Here is a 22958-nt window from a genome sequence, read left to right as displayed (position 1 = left end):
TCCTACAGAAAATATATATTATTGTAGCGTCCGTCCGGACGCTGTAGTGATGACGAGCCGATTCGTGAACACGTTGAGCTTTAATAACCGGTCACTGTCGGCCGTGATCACGCCAACCAACAAAGCAACAATCAATGTTTGAATGAATGAAAAACTTCTCCTCTTGTCTCTCCCACTCGCACACTCTAAACCTCTCCTGATGCCTTCACTGACCGTCAACACTGTAGGAATTAAGAACATCTACACTGAACACGTTTAAACAAACAGTAGAGCTGTACAGTATTATATGTGTTATAACTTTTCTCCTGATATCGTGTCACGGGTACAACTGGATAATGCTAGCATGATAGTTGTGAGTACTAACAGCAGCCATGTTTGTTTGTGTTTTTAACTTTCACTATGATAATGTTTTGGTGAGGACCGGTTTTGAATCAGTCACGATCATATGGTCGAGAATCAGCGGCGCTCGTGCATGTGAGCGGGGGGGGGGGGGCGTCGTTTTGGAGGAGCTCCGAGGGAGGAGGGGAGGGGTTAGACGGAGTCATGAGGAAAAAGCTACATTCAAATTCATGCTGGTTTTCCGAGACTACCAACCCTAGCTTTAAGTCATAATCATCTATTTAAAGAAAACGTTTGGTACACTATAAAGTAAATAACCTTGCTGACTGCTGGTTTGTTTGAGAAATTCCTCAGTTTGAGACAAGTATACAGCAGTTCTTCATGTAAGAAAACACTTAAAACCTTTTACCCCCCTCTCGAACCCCCACCAAACCAAAACTTGTGCATCTCTTGCAACTTATATTCCAAATGTTATGGTACATTTAATAAAAACTTGATGAATGCACACTTAAGCCTGGTTTATACTTCTGTTGGGATCCATGGCGTAGCCTATGCCCATGGTCTGTGTAACTCCCCTACCTACGCAGAGACCTACACACGTAGGGACGTGCTCCAAAATGTACACGTGTCAAATCGATGGGGGGCCGCAAGCCCTGTGATTGGTCCGCTAGGCGGCACTGGTATTTCCCGTTTTAACCTCTGGGATCCTGGACATCAGCCGTATATTTAATCTCCTCTGACGTCTCCTCTCTATTCTTACCTGTAATCATGTCTGTATGATAAACAGCAACATGTATCAGTTTTAAATTAACATAACACATTCGAATCGCTATGAAAAAGTAAACAGAGATCGTGAGGGGCTGGAAACAGATGACCCGACTATCAGAGAGACCACACTGCCCTCAAGCGTTTCAGCTGAGCATTGCTACTTGACAGGGACACATCGACACACAAGTATGTAGAGCTCAAATCTGCGTCAGCCCCCGCTGCATAGGGGCGACACGGAAGTGTAAACCAGCCTACTGATAAAATATAACACCAGTTATTTTGTTTAATTGCTCCTTTAATTTATTACACCCGGTGTTAAAGTGATTTGAGGGCCTATCCAAACTGTTCCCAACCCCTTACCAGTAAACTCTTTGAATTATCCCCCCTCATGTCGTTGGCAATGTCGGGGCCAGGCAGCTTTGAGGTCAATCAACTCACAGGCAGAGAGTTGACCCCGTGACATGCTCTGAATGAGATGCCCCTCATTTGCATAATGAAGAATAAATAAACAAAAGAAGTTTCAACAAATAACTGAGTAAAATAAAAAAGTGATTAAAAATGTTTGGGGAGAAGCGACCGAACAGGAAAGAGAACTGAAAGAGGGATTAATAATTGATACGAATACAATTAACATAATGAGGCAAATTTACAATAAAGAAAGCAATGTTAATCCAAATAATAATAAATAACTGATGTTCTGTTTTTATTCCCCATATGTAGAAATGTGATAAAGAAGAACATCCTCAGAGGTATGGAGAATAGTGTCCTTGTTCTACTTGTGCGCTGTGAGCGTCTCATGACCCAGAAGCTCGTCTCTTGTCCTTGAATGAACCTCTGAAGTCTGGCTGGTCCTCTGCTGGCTCTGATAGAAAATGGAAATGCTTGTTTGTAGCGTAGCCCTACATCTTTCTGCGCTGCTGCTCATCTCGGCTCGCACCTGACCTATTTTTTTTTCTCATTTGGTGTGATTGACGCCTGAGAGTGATTCCTCAGAGAGAGCTCTGATTGAAAGTCTGGATTGATGCCGGTTTCTAATCTGCAAGCTTGCCAAAACTATTTAACCGTGGTATTTATAGATCAGAGGAAGAATCTTTGATGGATCTGTCAGACGGCGGCCCGCTCTCTGCGTTGCTGTCCACTTCTTCCGGGTTTATTTTAAGAATTATTAACGATCCAAGTGGGTTTTACATCTCATGGAGCAATCTGCACCTCCCAGGCCAAAGGGCCATACTAAATGTGGCTGAACAAAAAATTACTGCAGGGGAGGGTCAAGCGAAAGTGTTTTGTATCTTCACAGCATGAGGAATGGTACACACACGCTCAGCACACTTAACCTGGAAAGCAGCCAGAGCTTCTTTGTGCTGGTCTACTCAGCTGTGGAAGGGTCTGAGTCAGACGTCTCAATTACAGAGAACCGAGCAATCTGGCCTTTGGATCAGAGGGTATCTCTGTCTTACAGACTCTAACAAAGGCAGCGGTCTGTTTGCTCTGTTTGGACAAGACTCATCAACCATTATTGTCCTCAGGGGATGACCCCTGCATCACTGAGGAAGTGCGTCTGTGTGGGGCAAAGGATGCTGTGGCGTGCTTTTACTGTCAGGGTTCAGAGGGCACGCCTTGTCATCCATTACAGATTAAGCAGAGTGAGGCTGACGTTTAAGGCTGTGTTAGATCTGGTCTTAGATGGCTTTATGACGTGTGTTTATGTATGGCTTTCCAACAATTATGTGTGTTTAAAATGATAGAAGGAACTCACATTATAAAGTAAACAAAGAGCATCAAGCTTTCTGTTAGTACAAGTAAATATTTAAAGGTGTATGCCCTAAAAGAGCCTCAATAATTATCCCTCATCGTGCTTGTTTGCATTCAGCTGCTCAAACAAAAACCCTCAGAACCCTCCGGATCAGATACGCCGCATCAATCTGCACAGAGCAGATGGAATGGGACAGGAAGTCAGGCACCAAAACAAAATGAAAACATCTGGTTAATTTTCAGAATAAAACACTCTGTGTTATCACCAGATCGTATTTCACTTAACTACAATGGACGAGGAGAAGAAGAGGATATTCGTTGATTCAGTAATTATTGCGTGTAAACCTTGGTCACATGATTCCAGCTGTCCGGCAGTCCTGCTCCTTGCTACCTTCTGAAAACGCAATCGGTGGGTGTTGATGGACGAGAGAGCACTGAGCCGGACAGGACACGTGTCTGTTGGAAGTCCTGTGTCGAGAAGCTCCCTTTTGAGGCAGGGGCTGCTGAGTGTGGACCTACACTGCCAGTCAAAAGTTTGGAAACACCTACTCATTCAAGGGTTTGTATTTATTTTAATTATTTGAAACACTGTAAATTAATAAGGAAGACATCAAACCTATGAAAGAACATATATGGAATTATTGAATTAACAAAAAAGTGTTAAACAAACCAGAATATGTTTTATATTTTAGATTCTTTAAATTAGCCCCCTTTTTCCTTCATGACAGCTTTACACACTCTTGGTATTCTCTCAGTCTGCTTCATGAAGTGGTCTCCTGGAATGGTTTCTAATTAACATGAGCCTTGTCAAGAGTTAATTTGTTCAATTACTTGCTTTCTTAATGTGTTTCAGACCATCAGTTGTGTTGTTCAGAGGTAAGGTTAGTACACAATGGATAGCCGTATTCTACTGTTGTAATTCATAATATGGCAAATCCATATTATTTCATAGTTTTGATGTCTTCAGTATTAAACTACAATGTCAAAAATAATTAAAATAACTAAAAACCATTGAATGAGAAGGTGTGTCCACACTTTTGACTGGTAGTGCATACTGCTCGGTTTTTAAATGATCCGTCACTTGAGCATATGGTTTGGCGCATATTGTGTGGCTTGATTCCTGTTAAGCATGCACATAAATTGCTCTATAGTGTTGATGCATATACTGCAGTAATAACAGTCTCCTTCAAGCTCTAGCTCATAAAGACAGGATGGCTGATCTTCCACTTAATAAAAAAAACCTACCAGCTTGAACGTGCGATTGTGTCCATTAAACTTGATGAGTCTGGCGGGCAGATGTTCCATCTCTCCTGTGTGAGTAGAAACGGGCAGCTCTCGACAAACAGTAATTGAAACCAGACGGACAAACAACCTTAATGAAGACATCGAACCCCTCAGAGGCAGAGGACTTCCTGTTTTAAAGGGTTGTGATGCTGAACATGTGAAGTAGGGTCTTTTTTTTTGTAAGTTGCTTTTATGTTTTGTTTGACTGGATCTCAGTGAGTATTTAGTTAATTCAGCACACTTCGTATGTCGCTTTTTTACCGCAGGGATCTTAAATAGAGGCCAGCACTAAGTAAAGTTCATGTTCTTCAGTGATTCCCTTTGAAAAAGCTTCTTCAGCATTAGTGTTCTTTAATTGATAATGAGCTTGAACGCCCTTTGAACAGAAGGCGGGGTCTACTTCTTTGAAAAGCCCCTCGCTGGACTGCCCCTCACGCCTCACTTCACTTTGATTGCTCTATGCTTGTTCTGGGATATCACAGCAGTGTGGAGGTCTGCAGCTTTAAGATCCTAAAGTTCATCATCAAGCAGCTCATACAGAAAACTGAGCCAACTAAATACCGTCTCCTTTTCTCTCATTCTGACCCCCATCTGTTCGCCGAGGACGACACTCCAGGCCTGCGTTCCCGGCTGCACTGCCAGCTAATCTATATGCTAATGAGAAGATGATAATCAATGAGGTTCACGCATGGTTGGCCCCAATCAATACCACATCGGAGCTCCAAATGATTCAAATGGCTACATTTCATACAGACAGACAGTCTGGTGGCGTGTTAATGTGTCGGGGCAGACCATAAGTATGCCATTATCCACCAGTTTTATCTGCACTATTCCACAGAAATGAATCTGCTGTCATTAAAGACGCTTTGAATTCAATGGCAAAGCTATCCCATTTCACTTTTACAGCAGGATCATAATTTTCTTCTTCTATTGTTTTGCATTTCATTTCAATGACGGCTAAAAATAGCTGATGAGACGCTTTCCCACTGCGACCTGGCTCGCTTTCTGAGATTGTGCTGTTAGGTAGGGATGTAATGGTGCAGTTTGAGCAGTATTAGGGTAAATTACAACATGGATTCGGTCTTAAACTACCTCGCATGGTGCGCAAATACCGAGTAATTGGTATCTTCAAACATGCAATTTCTTTGTCTTCCAGTTTTTTCTTAACTCCAGTGTTGGTGTCAGTTTTTCCCACTAAATTGACAATGATTGCCGCCCTGCTAGTAAGATAATGGATTAGATGTTCAGTGTGGACAGAAGTCACTGCTCCTGTCCTTTTGCTTGATGTTATGATTCTAAATTGGCCCACTCAGAGGTGAGTGAAATTGTCTCATTTTTAGTAAAAATGTCTTATACCACTTGATTTAAGATACATTTACTCAACAGGTAACATTTGAGCAAGATAGAGGGACTTGTTTTAAGACAATGCATCTTAAATATCTTAAGTCAAACAATTTTTAAATGATCTTATTTTGAGTTGTAATTTAGAAGAAACAAGGTTTATTTTACATTTCCTACATTTTTCAAGCTAAGATCTTATTTGTAGGAGACTGATAATCTTGATTGAAGTAAATGCATTTTATTGGAGAATCTATCAGAAAACAACTCCATTGATAAAAGAAAGAAAGGAAGAAAGAAATAATGAAAGAGAGAATGAAAGAAAGAAAGAAAGAAAGAAAGAAAGAAAGAAGTAAAGAAAGAAAGAAAGAAGTAAAGAAAGAAAGAAAAAAAAATGTTTTTATTAATGGTGGGCTACAGTTTTCAGGCACTGTTTCTTCTAAACCAGATAAAAATATACATCCTCAAACTACATGCTCACAATGAAACACCTACTTTTGAGCATTGCTGGCTTATCTTAAAAAACAAGCAAGTATTTAAGCTTTAAAATACTGGTAAAATAGTGCTTAAAATGCGTTTTCCCTGCTTATTTTAAGATCACAGCTTTCAAGATATTACGTCTCATTTTAAGAAATCTAACCAAGCAAATTTTCACTTGTTCTATTCGTAGATTTTTAAAAAGTACCTTGAAATAAGGTTTTTCTTCTTGTTTTTGGAGGGGCATTTTTTCCAGTGTGGATGAAATGATGATGATGATGTACTGGAAAAAATGCCCCTCCAAAAACAAGAAGAAAAAAAAAACGTATTTCAAGGTACTTTTACCTAGAAATAAGCAAAAAAAAAAAAAAACTACCAAGAGAACAAGTGAAAATTTTCTTGGTAAGATTTCTTAATATAAGCTGAAATATTTAGAAAACTGTGATCTTAAAATTAGCACGGAAAACTTATTTTAAGCAATATTTGACCAGTATTTTAAAGCTTAGTGTCTCAGAATAAGCCAGGAATGCTAACAATTAGTATTTTTTCACTCAAAAAAAGATACTTGCACTAATACATTTCATGTCAACTTCATTTGAGATAAATTCACCGTAATTTGAGTTGTATTATAGTGGCACTTCTCTAGGTTTAAGACCAACTTGTACATGAAATAATATTACAAAGTTTAATTTGAGCATTTTGAGATATAATGTCTTCTCACAGTTAGCTGGATATAATAAGATTCAGTCATGTTGTTTTAATCCAGCTATGCTCAAAGTAGGTGTTTCATTGTGAGCATGTAGTTGGAGGATGTATATTTTGTATCTAATTTAGAAGAAACAGTGCCTGAAAACTGAAACCCACCCTTTTAAAAAAACTTTCTTTCTTTCTTTCTTTCTTTCTTTCTTTCTTTCTTTCTTTCTTTCTTTCTTTCTTTCTTTCTTTCTCAAAACATGATCATTTCAAGATTGTTTGACTTAACAAGATATTTAAAATGCATTGTCTTACTCAATTGTTACTAAGTGAATGTATCTTAAATTAGTGGGATAAGACATTTTGAATAAAAACAAGACAATTTCCCTTGGTAAGATTTTGAGTTTTTGCAGTGTGGAGAGGCGGTGTGGACCTGCAGTGCAGTTTTAAATAACTGAATTGGAAAATGAGCTTTTACCTGCAGCTGTCCAGACACACACTTAGCAAAATAAAGAGTGTGCTATCTCTGAACTGTCATTTTAATGGAGCACACCATTACTTTGGGTTAACTGTAAAAACAACACCCTTGTGTAGGAGGGTCCATGCATCTTTAAAAAATTCAGTATTCAGGCAGCAGCAAAGGGGGGAGGGGAGACACGGCGTAAAATCATTACCATCATCTTCATTAGGGAGGATCCTGTTGTCCAATCAGCATGCGGCTCTGCACGGGGATTCCATAGGCACCCCGTTGGCTGTCGCTAGGATACCACATAATCAGGAGGCAGGCCGCGGCCTGGTTGGTGGAGTGGGGTGTTGATGCTGGGACGACGAGCTCGCTGTGAGTTGGGGGTAGACAAGAGGGGCTAGGGGGGGCTTTTTTGGATACGGCACACAGAAACACGCTTGCACACGCTCAGTCATCACTCAGTCAGCCAGGCAGCCAGTCAGTCAGGCAGGCAAGCAGGCAGACAAAGAAGAGCAACATCCTGCAGAAGGACCACACGCTCCCGGGGGATGGGGCATCATACCCCTGCATCGCGCTGGGGGGGCAGGAGGAGGTAGGAGTATCAGGGTTAGGGGGCTTTGTCTCAGCAGCAGAGTTCCCCTTGCACACACACACAGACACACACACACACACACACACACACACACACACACACACACACACACACACACACACACACACACACAGAAACATACACACACAAAACACACATCCAAACATGCATTTCTCTGTGGATGTCCTGACTGTTGGAGCCATTATCACACATCAATCGATCTGTGCAGCTGTCTTCTTGTGGTGATCTTAATGTGGGTCATCAAACTGTTCATGTCTACAGACTGCAGGATGGACCCTGATGGAGGCTTCTGCACTTCCTCTCTGTGATCTCAGCTCTGTAGAGACAGCCAGTCTGTCTGACAGTCTCTTAACAGCTCTCATCCTCCTGCAGGCTATGCAAGTCCTTTTACACTCAGATCTCACAGACACTTTCTGCGGTCTCGTAATGCCAGATCGAGAGGATCAATATGTTCGCTTGTGATGGGCGCAAAGTGCTGAATTGTGTTGTTATGGGTTGACCGGCTCTCTGCGGTGTATTACAGGGCCCCTCGAGCTGCTCTGATGTGCTCTCAGACACACTGGGCTCACCATTTACCACGAGCACGAGAAGTTTGCCCCAAAATAAAGGACTGAAAGCTTGATAGTTGCTATAGATATGGCAGTGGGGTTAAGAAGGATTGGGGTAGGGGTGCACTTCATTGCTCCCCTTCACTGATGGATGGCTGACTCCTCTCAGAAGGACAGGGACTGAAGGCATCATTACCAGAGGGGATTCCCTCCCCTCTCTTCACATGAGGAGGTGATGGAAGCAGACTGTGGGATGTAGGCTAATGACTGCATACAGGGCAGGCCGGCTTTGGCAGCAGCAGTGCTTTGTTTACAACCCGGCATTTCTGCCTGATTTGGTTTCAGCTATAGGACCATATGAAATCCAGTTTATAATCTGCTTGGTTCAGTTTTATTGTCTTGTATTTCTTTATCTTTTCTATGCCAGTCTCTCCAAAAGCTGTTTATTTTCATGTGGAGGGGAATTAGATTTTCAGCAATTCAGTAAGGACACATGAAGCATTTCATAGATATCAATGAACTTCTTTTATCTATAAAATGACAATTTTTTTTTTGATGCAGTCAAATGAACCTTTAGCCTGCTGTTGGCTAACCTCAGATTAATTAGTAATAATTTATTGATGAAAGAAATCACTTTTTGTACCTTTTGATTCAGAAGAAATGTGTTGCAAACACTGGTAATATTCAAAACAAAAACAACTGCAGATAGATAGAGAAACTGAGTTATTTTTTAATTCATTTTTAATGTTAGATTTTTGCATTTAGTGGATAAGAAAGCTCACATTTATGTGGTTTAATTTCCTCTATTTCCATATCCAAGTAAATATCGCGGAAAGAAAACATTGTGCAATGCATTTTTCCTCATGAAGCCATGAGGTGACTTTAAATTCTTGCAGGCTGGGTCTCACTGCTGCAACTCTCCCGGTTTAAAATCTGTAGGAATCAAATAATTTTTAAAAGGATACCTACGTATTGACATTTCCTATATATTCTGCGTTTTAACCATAGACTGTGTAAATAATGGAGGTAATGTGACGCCACCCATCTGTTTCTGAAGCGGTGTTTTGTGGCCAATCGTCGGCGGTAGCCAATCGTCGGCGGTAGCCATATTGGAAATGTTGAACTCAAATGAACTTCTGTCAAGTGAGTGTGAGGTAAAGAGGCTGGCTTTGAGCCTCCTAGCAAACGGCTACAGTGTTCCCGCCTGTCAATCAAGTAATGCCTCTCATAATGGAAAACTCGTAATCTTGATATCTTCAAAACTGCTGCGTTATGAAAAAATTCACCCCCCGCACAGTGTTTGCCGATTAAGAATTGAGCTATTCGAACTACACTTGTTTTTTGTACCAGGCTGTAAACATGTTTATTTCTGCTGTAAAGATCGTCTTTTTTTGAATTTGCGTGTATGTGGTTTCCGGTACTTTCGGAGCCAGCCTGAAGTGGACACTCGAAAAACTGTAGTTTTTAACACTTCAATTCTCTTGGCCCGAGGTTGTTGCTTGGTTTTAACATTGAATCCCTTCATAATATAAGAAATCATAAGGCGCTGTAGCTTTTCCAAGTGGCATTATGTTTCCACAAATTTTGAATCCATGACTGAAAACACTTTTCTGAGATTTTCAGCTGACTTTGGATTTTGTGTTTGAACCATGTTGAATATTTTGAGTCTCTATTTTGTCGTTTGGTGTTCATGTTTTATTTAACTCGTTCTCATTTCGTGGATCCACCGCAGACATTCTTACTTTGAGATGTAATTCTCTTCTCTGCATGTTGAATATAAATTCAACACACAATTAATAAATTCAAGAAAGTATTTTAACTTAAACTTTAAGATCACAGTCCTGCAAAAAAAGCCAAACCCTCTCTCCAGATTACAGGCTGTTAAAGGACTGCTTTGTATGTGTTGTCAAGCATATGTTTCAGAAAGATTGCAGTTTGTGCTCACGTCTGCTTTGTAACATAAGTGTGCTACAGAGCTGTGCTTTAACTGCTAATCCGTTCAAAGAATAATGAGGAGGAGGAGGGGGAGGGAGAAGAGGAGGGGGAGGAGGAGGAAATAGCTTAAGAATTGCGGCATGGCGGCAACATTGCTCCTTATTTAATTACTTCCATCACACCCTCTTTCCCCTCCAATTCATTTAAAGCCCTCAACTTGCTCACTCAACCTTCACCCCTCACTCGCTCTCGTCTCCTTCATGCCCCCCCCCCCCCTCTTATAACTTAATGCGCACACCTCTAACCTCAAGGCTAGAAATTCCATCCTCCCCATTTTGGCCTCTCTTTTCAGCTCTGTTACATCAGCTGTCATGCTGTTAGAAGCCCCCCCCACCTCCACACACACACACACACACACACACACACACACACACACACACACACACACACATTCTTGTTTTTGCCCCTCACGAGGTCCACCAGTTTTTTGCTCATTTATGGGGTCCACCCTTTCCAGTGGTCCTACAGTGCTGTAAAAAATCAGGCAAGATAAAAAAAAAATCCCAGACACAAAAATCACTTCAAATTAACAAAATTTTAAACTTTTGTCTTCCCGCTAGTTTTTTGGTCACTTGTGGGGACCGTTTCTAACATAAGGTAGTTGTGAGGTCCAGTGTCACACACACACACACATTTCTAGTTTTTATATATTTGTGGGGTTCCAGGTTACTATCTGGGGCCCATTAATGGTCCCTACTGCACACAGACACTGACTGCATTAAGGATCTATATTTCAAATTAAATTCTCTTCTTTCTTGCTTCCTTCATTCCTTTTATTTTCCCTTTACACCTGAAATTTCAAATGCCTTGTTAGCTCATTAACTACTGTGCTATCATCTTAACAAAGGATCATCAACGATAGGACAGGGTAGTAACATGGTAATCAAATAACCCTGGAGTTAAATGTAAGCACAGTTTTTCACATCACATACGTTAGCCTAGTTCTACTCTCCTAACACTGTTGATTCACCGCGCATTATCATGAAAAACAAACTTAAAATAAGACTTGAGGCAGCTATGCTATGAGGCTAAAAATAAAATGAAATGCTTTCAACAAGTAATCCTGAGGAGCATGTATTTATTTTGCCAACAGGTCAATGATCAGACTGCGCTTTACACAAAACAAAAAAAGTGGTAACCCTTTGAGTAACACTTTGTTTAACACGTATCTCTATAACGTCATTATAAAAATATTTATAATGAGGTTATAGCACTGTATAACTATAGAAACACTCATAAATGATCTTAATGCTATATAACAATAATAACTGTTATGATTGTTATAAAGCATTCTAATAATTTATGAGTGTTTATAACTATATGTGTACAGTGCTATAAGGTCATTATAACTATATTTATAATGCGTTATAGAGACAGGTGGAAACAATACAACAAAACAGACCTTGAACAAAAAAGTGTTAGAGTGCAAACTGAAAACGTGTCCATACTCCCGATCAGTGAACTGCTTTCATTACAATTTTCTTCTCATGGCAGTTATTCTATTTTTGATTAAATACTTGACTGCTTTCCAGTCTCTTTTTTGCAGTGCTTGCGGTTCTGCAGAAATGCAGCGCTCACAAGTCGCTTTACCTGGATCATCTTGCCTCACAATGAACTTCTTCAGATGTTTTTCTACTGCAGCAATCTCCTCTGTTGTCCAACGCTGTACAGCAGCTTGCTTACCTAAGTAGACAGAAAGAGATTACATTTTGATTGCGCCACATGCTCATCAGGAGCAACTGAGGTTCAGTATCTTGCCAAAGGAAACTTCGACATGTAGCCAGGGGAGGATTTGTGTTCATTAATAATGTTGACGCCTTCAGTGAGAATCTACAATGTAAATAGTCATGAAAATAAAGAAAACCCATTAAATGAGAAGGTGTGTCCAAACTTTTGACTGGTAGTGTATATATATATATTTGAACCATTGTCACACAATGGGCCTCAGTCCCTTCCTGGGTAGGAAGCTCTTTTAGGTGTATTAAGAACTCAGGGACATGCTTTTATTCAGCGATATTACCATCAACACCTTAACCTTAAAAATAATGGAGTGGCACTGGCCCAAAAGAGGATGTAAGTCCCAAAGCTTACCTCTCTTTCTTGCGGACACACTCTTTTTTTGGACTTGTGATGTGGAGGTACATCCTTGCAGGGATGACATGCTGACCTCATCTTCTGACCACTGTTGTTCTGGCATACTGACATCTAGACACAAAAAGAACTTTATTAAAGAAAGAAGACATCAAATACAGAGAAACTGTCACTACAGTGATTATTATCTTGTAATTTATAAGATCATTTAGTATATGGCATTTGTGTCTCTTAAATCCCCCCTCCAATCATCCTTTGTGTCTCTCTTAAAGCGTTCTCAGTGCTCTTTAAATTGGGATTATGAAGTTTTTAGCCAAAATCACAAAACCTGCCATTTCCCAGGGCTCTTCTTCTGCAGGGCGCCAGTAGCTCATTAGTAATGTGTCTTTGAGTCGTGGGCGGAGACGGCGCTGCTCTGCACCCTCCCCCATTCACGCGGACACTCCCACGCTGCTGAGAGCTAGGTCTTTACACTAGGTTGAAGGTTGAAACCCTGCAGCCCTTCCACCACAGGTTGTTGCATCACAACCCCGGTCTGTCTGAAACTGCCAGTGTGCGTCTGCGTTTAGTTCACAGCAATTTGAAGGAAGAAATACTCAGAAATGCAATGTCACACTTACTTTTCTGCTGATATGTCCTGTAGCATCAGAAAATGCCACATGAACATCTGAACAACATGAAAAACACAATTTTCATGGGAGGGGGTCTTTAAGAGGTAAAGATCAATCTGCTTTCATCGTTCAAGCTCACCTGTTGAAGACGCTGCCTGGCTTTGGACATGTGATGTGGAGGTACATTCTTGCAGGGATGACATGCTCTCCTCATCTTCTGACCTCTGTTCTCCTGGTAGACTGACGTCTGGAGACAGAAAAGGTTTATTCAACCATGCAAGACAGACATGTTGACCCTAATATTAAGTAGTCAGTAAAGCTAGCTTGATAAGGATATTAATCAAATAAATGTTGTGATTGTGACAGTAGTGTTCAAGGGTATAAAGATTTTTAAAATAATCGTTAGTAAAAATGTATGCCATCACCAAAGGTTCACACTGCAAGACAGTATTTTTAATATTGGGATTCTGTATCCATCAATGTCACTTTTGAATAGTGAGCTGTTACTCAAATAATAATCATGAAGGGGTATTCGAGTACTCGAGTAATCGTGCCCCTTCCTTCTAAAAACTTTCAAAAGAATCTGAATATGTCATATATACACAATAAAGCCTAAAAAAGGAACACACTTGGTATCAATTTACAAAACAAAATGGGGAAATAAAATTGAGTCAGTACCAGGCTCACTAGCAAAAATAACAGACATGTTCACAGTCATAGACACACATACAAGAATCAAAAACAGGCTTACAGGGTGGCAAGAGCTTCTTCTCGGCCTCGGTGAATCCCTTTCAGGCTTAGAAATGGAAGTGCCCTCTGTGATGTCGTCATCTGAATCGTAGAGACACCCAGCAAAATCTTGAACTCTATCCCACTGCAGAAAGGGAGACATGGAGACATGGAGATATGATTTTTTATGTACAAACATTCATACATACATACATATATGCACAATCTATTAAAACCAGAAACAGGTTTATACAATTACTTGACTAAAAACATTTGAATTAAATTAAAAGCATCAAAGGCATACCAGAGTGTTTTCTGTTATCTTCCTGAGAACATCACGGTGTGGAGTGGGACTTTGGTTCTCCATAAAGTCCTCATCAGTTTCATCACTTTCTGAATAATCAACGAGCGAAAACCCTTGGACAGTAAAAACCTAAACATAGATAAACAGAGAAAAGTGAATTTATGGTGGTATCTGCTAACTAGAAAAGTTACCCAAAGCAAAAACTGTTTCCTTCTGAAAGCACAGCATGGTCTTTATGAGGTATTAGCACCTTCTCATAACCCATTACAAGGGTTTGCAGTGGGTTACATTCTAAATATTGCTTTAAAACATGTACCAGCTCAGACAGTGTACAATTCTAAATGTTAAAATCAAAGTTGAGATTATGCCAGGTGTGGGACAGTGGCATAAAAACAGTTTCAGTGAGAACCATACGGGAGGACCCCATAAGGGTGAGACTAGAAACATACAAGTGTGTAACAGTATGTGACCTGGTCCCACTGGGAGAGACTAAAGGAAGAGTGTTTCTGTGACATAAATGACCCCATAAGGACAAGACTGGAAACGTGTGTGTGTTTGACATTAACTGGCCTTCATCACACCACCTATTAAGTTATCATGACTGCATTAAAGTTATTTGTGAACACTGGCCCATTTCTGTAGTAGAACAACATCACATACAAGTCACCACAGATATTAGTGATGACTGTGTCTACAATGTCATTTTACCTGTGGTTGAGTCTCATCTGGCTTTGATTCCTTGTGGAGCATCTGATGTACAGGGCTGGTCTCTGTCTCTACTGCAGGAGTCTGAGGGTCTGTCACCTGACATTTAGATACCAGAAGAGAAGATCCTTAGAACTGACAGAGATTATAACTGTATGTAGAGACATTCACAGCAGGCTAATAAGGTTCCCTAGTGGTAGAACAGGTTCTGAAACAGTACAGACCTTCAACCTTGGAGCACAGCATGGTCTTCATGAGGTATTAGCACCTTCTCATAACCCATTACAAGTGTTTGCAGTGGGTTACATTTTAAATATTACTTTAAAACATGTACCAGCTCAGACAGTGTACAATTCTTAATGTTAAAATCAAAGTTCAGATTATGCCAGGTGTGGGACAGTGGCATAAAAACAGTTTCAGTGAGAACCATACGGGAGGACCCCATAAGGGTGAGACTAGAAACATACAAGTGTGTAACAGTATCTTACCTGGTCCCACTGGGAGAAACTAAAGGAAGAGTGTTTTTGTGACATAAATGACCCCATAAGGACAAGACTGGAAACGTGTGTGTGTTTGACATTAACTGGTCTTCATCACACCACCCAATAAGTTATCATGACTGCATTAAAGTAATTTGTGAACACTGGCCCATTTCTGTAGTAGAACAACATCACATACAAGTCACCACAGATATTAGTGATGTACAATGTCATTTTACCTGTGGTTGAGTCTCATCTGGCTTTGATTCCTTGTGGAGCATCTGATGTGCAGATGCTCTGTCTCTACTGCTGCTGCTGCAGGAGTCTGAGGGTCTGTCACCTGGATTTCAATTAAATAAGAACTGATGTTAAATCATATCCCACGGATCAAAGATCACATGCATTTCCATAGATACACTCAGAGTATATACCAGAAACATAATTGATATTGGACAAAATATGCTTTTACAAGACATTTTTACCCACTTTAATTTGTCAAAAAAAATCTCCACGGCTAATCTCAAACAAACTCAACTTCCTGCGCCAAGGCCATTTTGCATCACCACTATCTTCATTTACCCTTCATCAGTAACACATATACCGATATTTACACATCTCAACAAATTCTCAGAGTGTTCCCTTTACTATGACACACAAGTATTCAAATAGACCTTGTGGTTGCAGAGATATACTCATTTTATCATGGGTAAGCAATTTTCAAGCAGAGGCCTAAACCGCAGCAAGGCTAATACCACAGCAACACTGGATATTTTAGTAGAATATTTTAACAAAGCACTCTGACTACCTTGCCTGGACTGTAAAATATCACATTCATTTCTATCACTCTGATTGAAATTCTCTGCCACACATAACCTGAAACACAAATAAACTCTGCCCTGTCGTTATATATCCACTTCACTGTTTTGCTTTTGAAATGCATAAGTTGGGTCAAGGAACCTTCTACCACTTACCTTTGTAACTGTCGACGAGTCTTGACATAAATCCAGACTTGTCAGTGCAAGACAGAATATATGTCATTGCATCATCTACAGGCTTGATTCTTCTTCTCCTTCTGGACATCATGGCTCTGTGAAAATAATTTGAATAATTACTACACATTCAGTATAAAAGAATTGTTCATGTCATGTTTATATTGTCATGAGTTGCCTAGATTGCTAGCTGCTGATATAAAACAATTATTGAAAACAAACAGCAGTGTTTCCCCTGGCTTTACAGCATGTTGCCCTCTTCTCTCTCTGTCTGGCTATAGGTGTGTGTTCACGTGTTTGTTTGTGTCTACATCGGTGCAGAGCTTCACCAATCATAAAACAAAGCAGAGAAGTGTAGATGCACGACGATGAAGATGAAGACCGTCGGACATTAAGAGTTCATATTTTCTCCGCTGTGCGTCTAATCTTAAGAAATTAAAGCTCTGTGTTCCTATGACAGGCTGAGTTATTATCTGAGGGGCTCAGTGTTAGCTTGGTCTCTACCTGCAGCAGGTGTGCTGTGTGAACCAGTCTCCTCTTCATTGAGGATTTTTACCCCCGGTGTGCGTTAGTGACAAAAACACAACCGGGGGACGTCTGTTCAATATTTGACGTTTTTGTCGCTCTCACCGTAAAAAGCTCCGCGTCTAGACCTTGATTTAATCCAGTTTGTTGAAACATCAGACACATTTAGTAAGTTTAGATAAACTCCTTGGCATCCAGAAGTGCCGTCAGCTTACTGTTTGTCCAGAGGTCCAGAGCTCCTGTTACTGCAGGTGCATTCAGGGACCGTCGTAATAGTGCAATGTGAGAATTAAATATAGTGTTCACATGAAGAATGTTTTCTTTTTGACTTTTTTGCAGGCTAGATTATTTAACATAAGATATTACAAAAGCAAAAGTGTTAAAAGAGTGAAATGTTGCCGATGTTATTACTTGGTAGATAGATAGAGGCTTTAAACCTGGGGGAAACACTGGTAGTAGTTGTAGTAGCAGTAGTAATAGTAGCAGTAGCAGTATAATAGTAGTGGCAGTTATAGTAATAGTAACGGTAGTAGAAGTAGTAGTAGTTGTAAGTTTCCACTCCACTGAATCACAGAGCCCCATCAGCCTGAGCGATAGCTCGCTGCAGAGCTCTGATTCTCGGCTAAACAGTGAACGCAACATGCACGTCTTTTATGTACAGTTTCAGAAAAACATGCACCCAAACATGATGAGCTCAGACCCGTGTCTTCGGTAAACACAAACTATTTCTAAGGCTAGAAGAGTCCAAACGCTACCAAATATAACGGGAATAGTATCAAACTCTCACTGACAAGTCAACCTGATGAAAACAACCAGAGCTGAGCCAGCTGAGCCAGCTGATACAGTATTACAGCTCCGAGACACAAACAACACGGAGTCAACATCACGGGATTTATGACAGCATAACTGGGGAGGGGGGTATGTTGGCATAAAATATAGTCTTATAATAAAATGCTCACCTGTTGTGGCTTGTGCTAGGAGCCGGCTAACATCACAAACTAAGCTCCGGTCGCAGGTTTAATCCTCTCGATCATAATATGCACATACTCTTGGGATGGTCTGATTTAGTGATCTTCGACATGGCATGTTTAGGCCGTTCTTGCGCAAACTATGTTTAAATTATAGTTAAATGGACACTATGATAGTAAAGAGGAGGTCTCCCCGGTAACATTGATGTAACATGTGTCTGTGTTTACTTTCTGTCCGTGACGTCATGACGCAGGGAAGTGAGACACTACGTCCATAGGAGTTGTATTAAAGATCGCTAGCTGCTACTGTTAGCACCGCAATGCTAATAATGGCTAAAGATAAACTTTGTTACATTGGTTGAAATAGTCTTTACATAATGGGAGCAATCAATACACACAAGTGATCTGCAAAAATAAAAAACAACAGACCACTTTAGCAGCTGCCAGCCTGTGCAAATAAAATCTAATCATTTAAAAGCCTATTATATAGCTAATGCTAGTAGCTAATGGTAGCAGCTAACAGTTATTGTAATAAAGTAATTAACGTCACAAAAATATAAAGAATATAAATTGAACAAAATCATGCCTACCTGTTGCATGCTGATATATCACTTAGTTGTTGTAAATGTGGTAAAATATTCAGAGTTTCAAGTTAATATTCCATCTTCAGCCATGTTCCTCTCTGTCTTCTGCTTCTGCTTCTTCTTCTCACATTCATGGCAGATCGCACAGCAGAAGCAATCTGATTGGCCAAGAGATAAATCCAAGGGGCGGGACTTCCGGAAGTGTGTGCACACACTTCCGGAAGTGTGTAAAAGTGCGGTAGCACCTTACAGGCGGTAGTTGGCGATCGTGAGAAAAAAGTTTACACACACTTTTACACACATTTCAAGTTTTTGCTACCTTGTGGGCCAAGTGAAGAAAAAGCATGAGGAGCATCAGGGAGGGCCACTGAGCTCATTTTGAATGAAATCGGAGTGGGGCCCACCATTTTGGGCCCCACACGGGTGTTGGGCCCCCCGCCGTTGGTGTGCTCCCGGTGCTGGGATCCCACAACGTGACAAATGCAAGTGCACACACACACACACACACACACACACACACACACACACACACATTAATCCCACCCCCACCCCACCTCGCCAGCATCTCAAGTTCTTGATTAGGTTTAGTTATTTTCCTCCGAGCATTTTTTAAAACATATCATTCGTTGTCTTTGTCTTTTTTCTCTCAACATGTTAAAAGATCATTCCTCTCCTCCTTCCTCCCCGCATCTCATCACCTGTCATGTCGAGCTCCTCCCCCATTTCATCTGTCTGAGCTCAGAGACTTTCTGTCTGCGTTAATGGAAAGCAGAAGCACCAAGGGACGGACCTCGGACAAGGCTTTTATGGAAGGACCCTAAATCACTCGTTCTTTCCTTTTTCATGTTCAGGATCAATCAGTTTTATTTATATAGCGCCAAATCACAACAAACGTTATCTGAAGACGCTTTTAAAAACATAGCAAGTCAAGACGGTACTCTTTTATATTATTACCAGAGACCCAACACCAAGCCAGGGTAAGACTCAGTCTGATCTCATCTTAATCAACCATGAGCAGAGCACCTCGCAGTATTTAGCAAGTTACAGTGGCGAGGAAAAACTTCCTTTAACAGACAGAAACCTTGAGCAGGACCAGACTCATGTTAGACAGACATCTGCCTCGAGAGATAGAGATAGAGATAGAGATAGAGATAGAGATAGGGAGAGGAAGAGGGAGAGGAAGAGGGAGAGGGAGGAAGAGGAAGAGGGAGAGGAAGAGGGAAAGGGAGAGGAAGAGGAATAGGAAGAGGAAGAGGGAGAGGGAGAGAGAGAGAGAAGAGGAGGAGAGAGAGGGAGAGAGAGAGGGAAGAGGAGGAGAGAGAGGGAGAGAGAGAGGGAGAGAGAAAGGAGAGGGGGAGGTAGGAGAAGGAGAGAGAGATAACAGGAAGGGAGGGAGGGAGAGGAGAGAGAGAGAGAGAGAGAGAGAGAGAGAGAGAGAGAATGAGAGGAGGGAGAGAGAGAGAGAGAGAGAGAGAGAGAGAGAGAGAGAGAGAGAGAGAGAGAGAGAGAGAGAGAGGGAGAGGGAGAGAGACAGAGAGATGATGAGATGAGTAGTAGTAGTAGCTGTTGCCGCTGGAGTCCAGCAAGTCCATATCAGCGGAAGTCTGGAGCATCCACAGCAGCAGGACCTCTACAGCAACTAATACCCCTTTTTGACCGAGCCAGTTTCAGGGCCGGTTCGGAGCCGGCGCTTAATTGAGAACCGGTTTTTCGTGTTTCGACTGCGAGTGATCCGGCTCCTGGCCGGGAAAAGCGGCTCCAACTCTTTGTCGGTCGAGATCCGTGAACCACTTACGTCAGGGTCGGGGTAGCCATGATCAAAAAAACAAACCAAATGTGTTTCCACCATTGTCCTGCAGTGAAAAAATAAAATGGATTCCAAGGAAAATTAGTGATTGGCCGAGGAGAAAAGCTGCTGTTGTCTGCCTTCGTTGATGTTGTGAGGGAAGGTTCACGCTAGCACTGCTGGGAAAAAGCAGTCATGTAAATCTGACGTCATGACGTGCCTCTTCCCAACCTCGAGCGGGTGCAAAAACAAATGGGTGCCATGTTGGTTCGTGAGTACAACCAGCTCCGATCCAGCATGAGCACCAGCCCGGAAATACAACCCGGTTCGCGTTGGTCAAAAAGAGGTATCAGAGGAACCTACGAGACAAGGGAGCTCAGGGACTCCACAAAGGTCTATGGTTAGTAACTTTAATGGGACAGGGAGAGTTAAAGTAAGTGATTGGGGGGGGGGGGGGGGCGAGGTGAGGTGAGATGAGAGAGGGTCCCAGTGTGTCAGTGCTCCAGTTCCCCTGGCAGTCTAGACCTATAGCAGCATAACTAAGAGCTGGTCCAAGCCTGAGCCAGCAACTTTATCGGTAGGAAAGCCTACTCTTAGAAGTAGAGTGAGTGTCTGCCTCCCGGACCCTGACTAGTAGATGATTCCAAAGGAGAGGGGTCTGATAACTAAAGGTTCTACTTCCCATACTAGGATAAACAAATAAGATGTAGAAGTTTGAGATATTGTTGGTCTTATAAACCTGCATGAGGAAGATTTTACTGAGAAGGAGTCTATTAGAGAGTTTGGCAGTCTTTAGAGCTGTTACGTTAAAGTCAGTGATTTATGGTGTTTGTGTCACCGTCTGGAGTGTGCACAAAGAATTTAAGTGATATTTAGAGCTGCCTTCCTAATTAAGTTGAACCAAATATGTGTTTGTTAAATGCGAAACATTCCAGCGTGTAATGTCATTTAGGGAGGGTATTCAAGTTTACAGCCAACATGCCTTTTTGTTCTAAATTCAATAGAGTTAATAAGCTCCCTGAATAGCATTTTTGTGTGCTTCTCTAACTCACTTTGTTCTGCCGTGCTTCTCCTCTTGTTTCTTTTCTTGGAGAATGAAGTCACTGCATAGTGTTTCAGAAACAGAGGGTTTTTTGTTGTCATCTTAGAGCTCTGCAAGTAAAGTGTATTTGAAGAGATCCTAAATTTTGAATATTTCTGTTATTAATTTTCACCTGAAAGTAAGAAGACTTCAGAAGAATAATTTGTTTCCCACGTTACAGCAGATCTAGTCTGATACAAAGCCTCAGATAGTTGGATATTTCAATCAGTCAATCAATCAATTGGTCTTTATTTAGATGGTGCCAAATCACAACATATGACCCACCATCAAGATGAGATAAGATTTGGTCCCATCATACATTAGAACTTTGCAGCATTTAGCAAGTTACAGCGGCACGTTAAAGGAAGTTTATCATGCCGTTACTTCCTTTAACAGGCAGAAACCTTGAGCAGAACCAGACTGGTGTTGAACAGCCATCTGCCTCGACCGATTTGGGATTGGAAAGAGGGATAGAGGGATAGAGGAGATGCAGAGAGAGGGCAAGATGGATAGAGACAGACTTATGGTTACATTGCCAATAATAATGGTAAAAGTACAGCTAATTATTGATAACTGAATGGTCTTCATATTTATGACAGTTAAAGTGAACAGGTCTCATACTACAATAATGATTTAATGAGGTAATGAAAGTATCGCTCACAGAGATTGGAGAGGAGCTGTTCTAAAACATTCTCTAACATTAGAGCAGTAACAGTGATGATGATAATGGTGAGACTGTTATTAATAGTTGTAGCAGCTGGAGTCTGGCAGGTCCACAGCAGCAGGTCGTCTACCGCAAAGATCCAGAGGAATCTACGAGACAAGGGAGCGCAGGGACAGAAAGATCCATGGTTAGTGACTAAAAATAGGACAGGAAGAGTTAAAGTACAGTGAGGCAAAAAAGTATTTAGTCAGCCACTGATTTTGCAAGTACTCCCACTTAAAAAGATGAGAGAGGTCTGTAATTTTCATCAGAGGGACACTTCAACTTTGAGAGACAAAATGAGAAAAAAAAATCCAGGAAATTTATGGTGGAAAATAAGTATTTGGTCACCCACAAACAAGCAAGATTTCTGGCTCTCACAGACCTGTAACTTCTTCTTGAAGAAGCTCTTCTGTCCTCCACTCGTTACCTGTATTAATGGCACCTGTTTGAACTCGTTATCTGTATAAAAGACACCTGTCCACAGCCTCAAACAGTCAGACTCCAAACTCAACCATGGCCAAGACCAAAGAGCTATGGAAGGACACCAGGAAGAAAATTGTGGACCTGCACCAGGCTGGGAAGAGTGAATCTACAATAGGCAAGCAGGTTGGTGTGAATAAATCAACTGTGGGAGCAATTGTAAGAAAGTGGAAGACATACAAGACCATTGATAATCTCCCTCGATCTGGGGCCCCACGTAAGATCTCATCCCGTGGGGTCAAAATGATCATGAGAACGGTGAGCAAAAATCCCAGAAATACACGGAGGGACCTGATGAATGACCTGCAGAGAGCTGGGACCAAAGTAACAAAGGCTACCATCAGTAACACACTACGCCGAGAGGGACTCAAATCCTGCAGTGCCAGGCGTGTCCCCCTGCTTAAGCCAGTACATGTCCAGGCCCATCTGAAGTTTGCCAGAGAGCATATGGATGATCCAGAAGAGGATTGGGAGAATATCATGTGGTCAGATGAAACCAAAATAGAACTTTTTGGTAAAAACTCAACTCGTCGTGTTTGGAGGAACAAGAATGCTGAGTTGCATCCCAAGAACACCATACCTACTGTGAAGCATGGGGGTGGAAAGCTCATGCTTTGGGGCTGGTTTTCTACAAAGGGGACAGGACG

General features: G+C 41.3%; 2 protein-coding genes and 1 long non-coding RNA gene across 5 annotated transcripts in view; 1 reads left to right on the top strand and 2 right to left on the bottom strand.

The window, feature by feature from the left end:
* The window catches only part of phc2b (polyhomeotic homolog 2b (Drosophila)), a 67214-nt gene that overhangs the window by 5698 nt on the left and 38558 nt on the right, over positions 1–22958 (top strand). The gene's annotated exons all lie outside the window — the stretch shown is intronic.
* On the bottom strand, positions 11338–18372 carry LOC117812902. 3 transcript variants are annotated; one of them, XM_034683910.1, is made up of 9 exons: positions 18265–18372; positions 16164–16279; positions 15432–15532; positions 14717–14812; positions 14009–14137; positions 13727–13849; positions 13115–13222; positions 12365–12478; positions 11338–11956 (listed from the first exon to the last, which is right to left on the bottom strand). In XM_034683910.1, the coding sequence occupies exons 2-9, from the start codon at positions 16273–16275 to the stop codon at positions 11906–11908; spliced, it is 834 nt and encodes a 277-aa protein (XP_034539801.1). In that variant the 5' UTR covers positions 16276–16279; positions 18265–18372; the 3' UTR covers positions 11338–11905. The 3 variants fall into 3 exon arrangements, with proteins under 3 accessions (XP_034539801.1, XP_034539788.1, XP_034539793.1); XM_034683897.1 differs by lacking the exon at positions 18265–18372 and adding an exon at positions 17666–17900; XM_034683902.1 differs by lacking the exon at positions 18265–18372 and adding an exon at positions 16812–16951.
* LOC117812928 lies at positions 21345–21934 on the bottom strand. Its single transcript, XR_004631293.1, has 2 exons — positions 21787–21934; positions 21345–21563 (listed from the first exon to the last, which is right to left on the bottom strand). It is a non-coding gene; the product is annotated as an uncharacterized LOC117812928 (long non-coding RNA).

Source organism: Notolabrus celidotus, chromosome 1 (assembly GCF_009762535.1).
Source record: "Notolabrus celidotus isolate fNotCel1 chromosome 1, fNotCel1.pri, whole genome shotgun sequence".
NCBI lineage: Eukaryota > Metazoa > Chordata > Actinopteri > Labriformes > Labridae > Notolabrus > Notolabrus celidotus.
The sequence above is the reverse complement of the archived record's forward strand: the minus strand, read 5'-3'. Positions and strand labels throughout refer to the sequence as shown.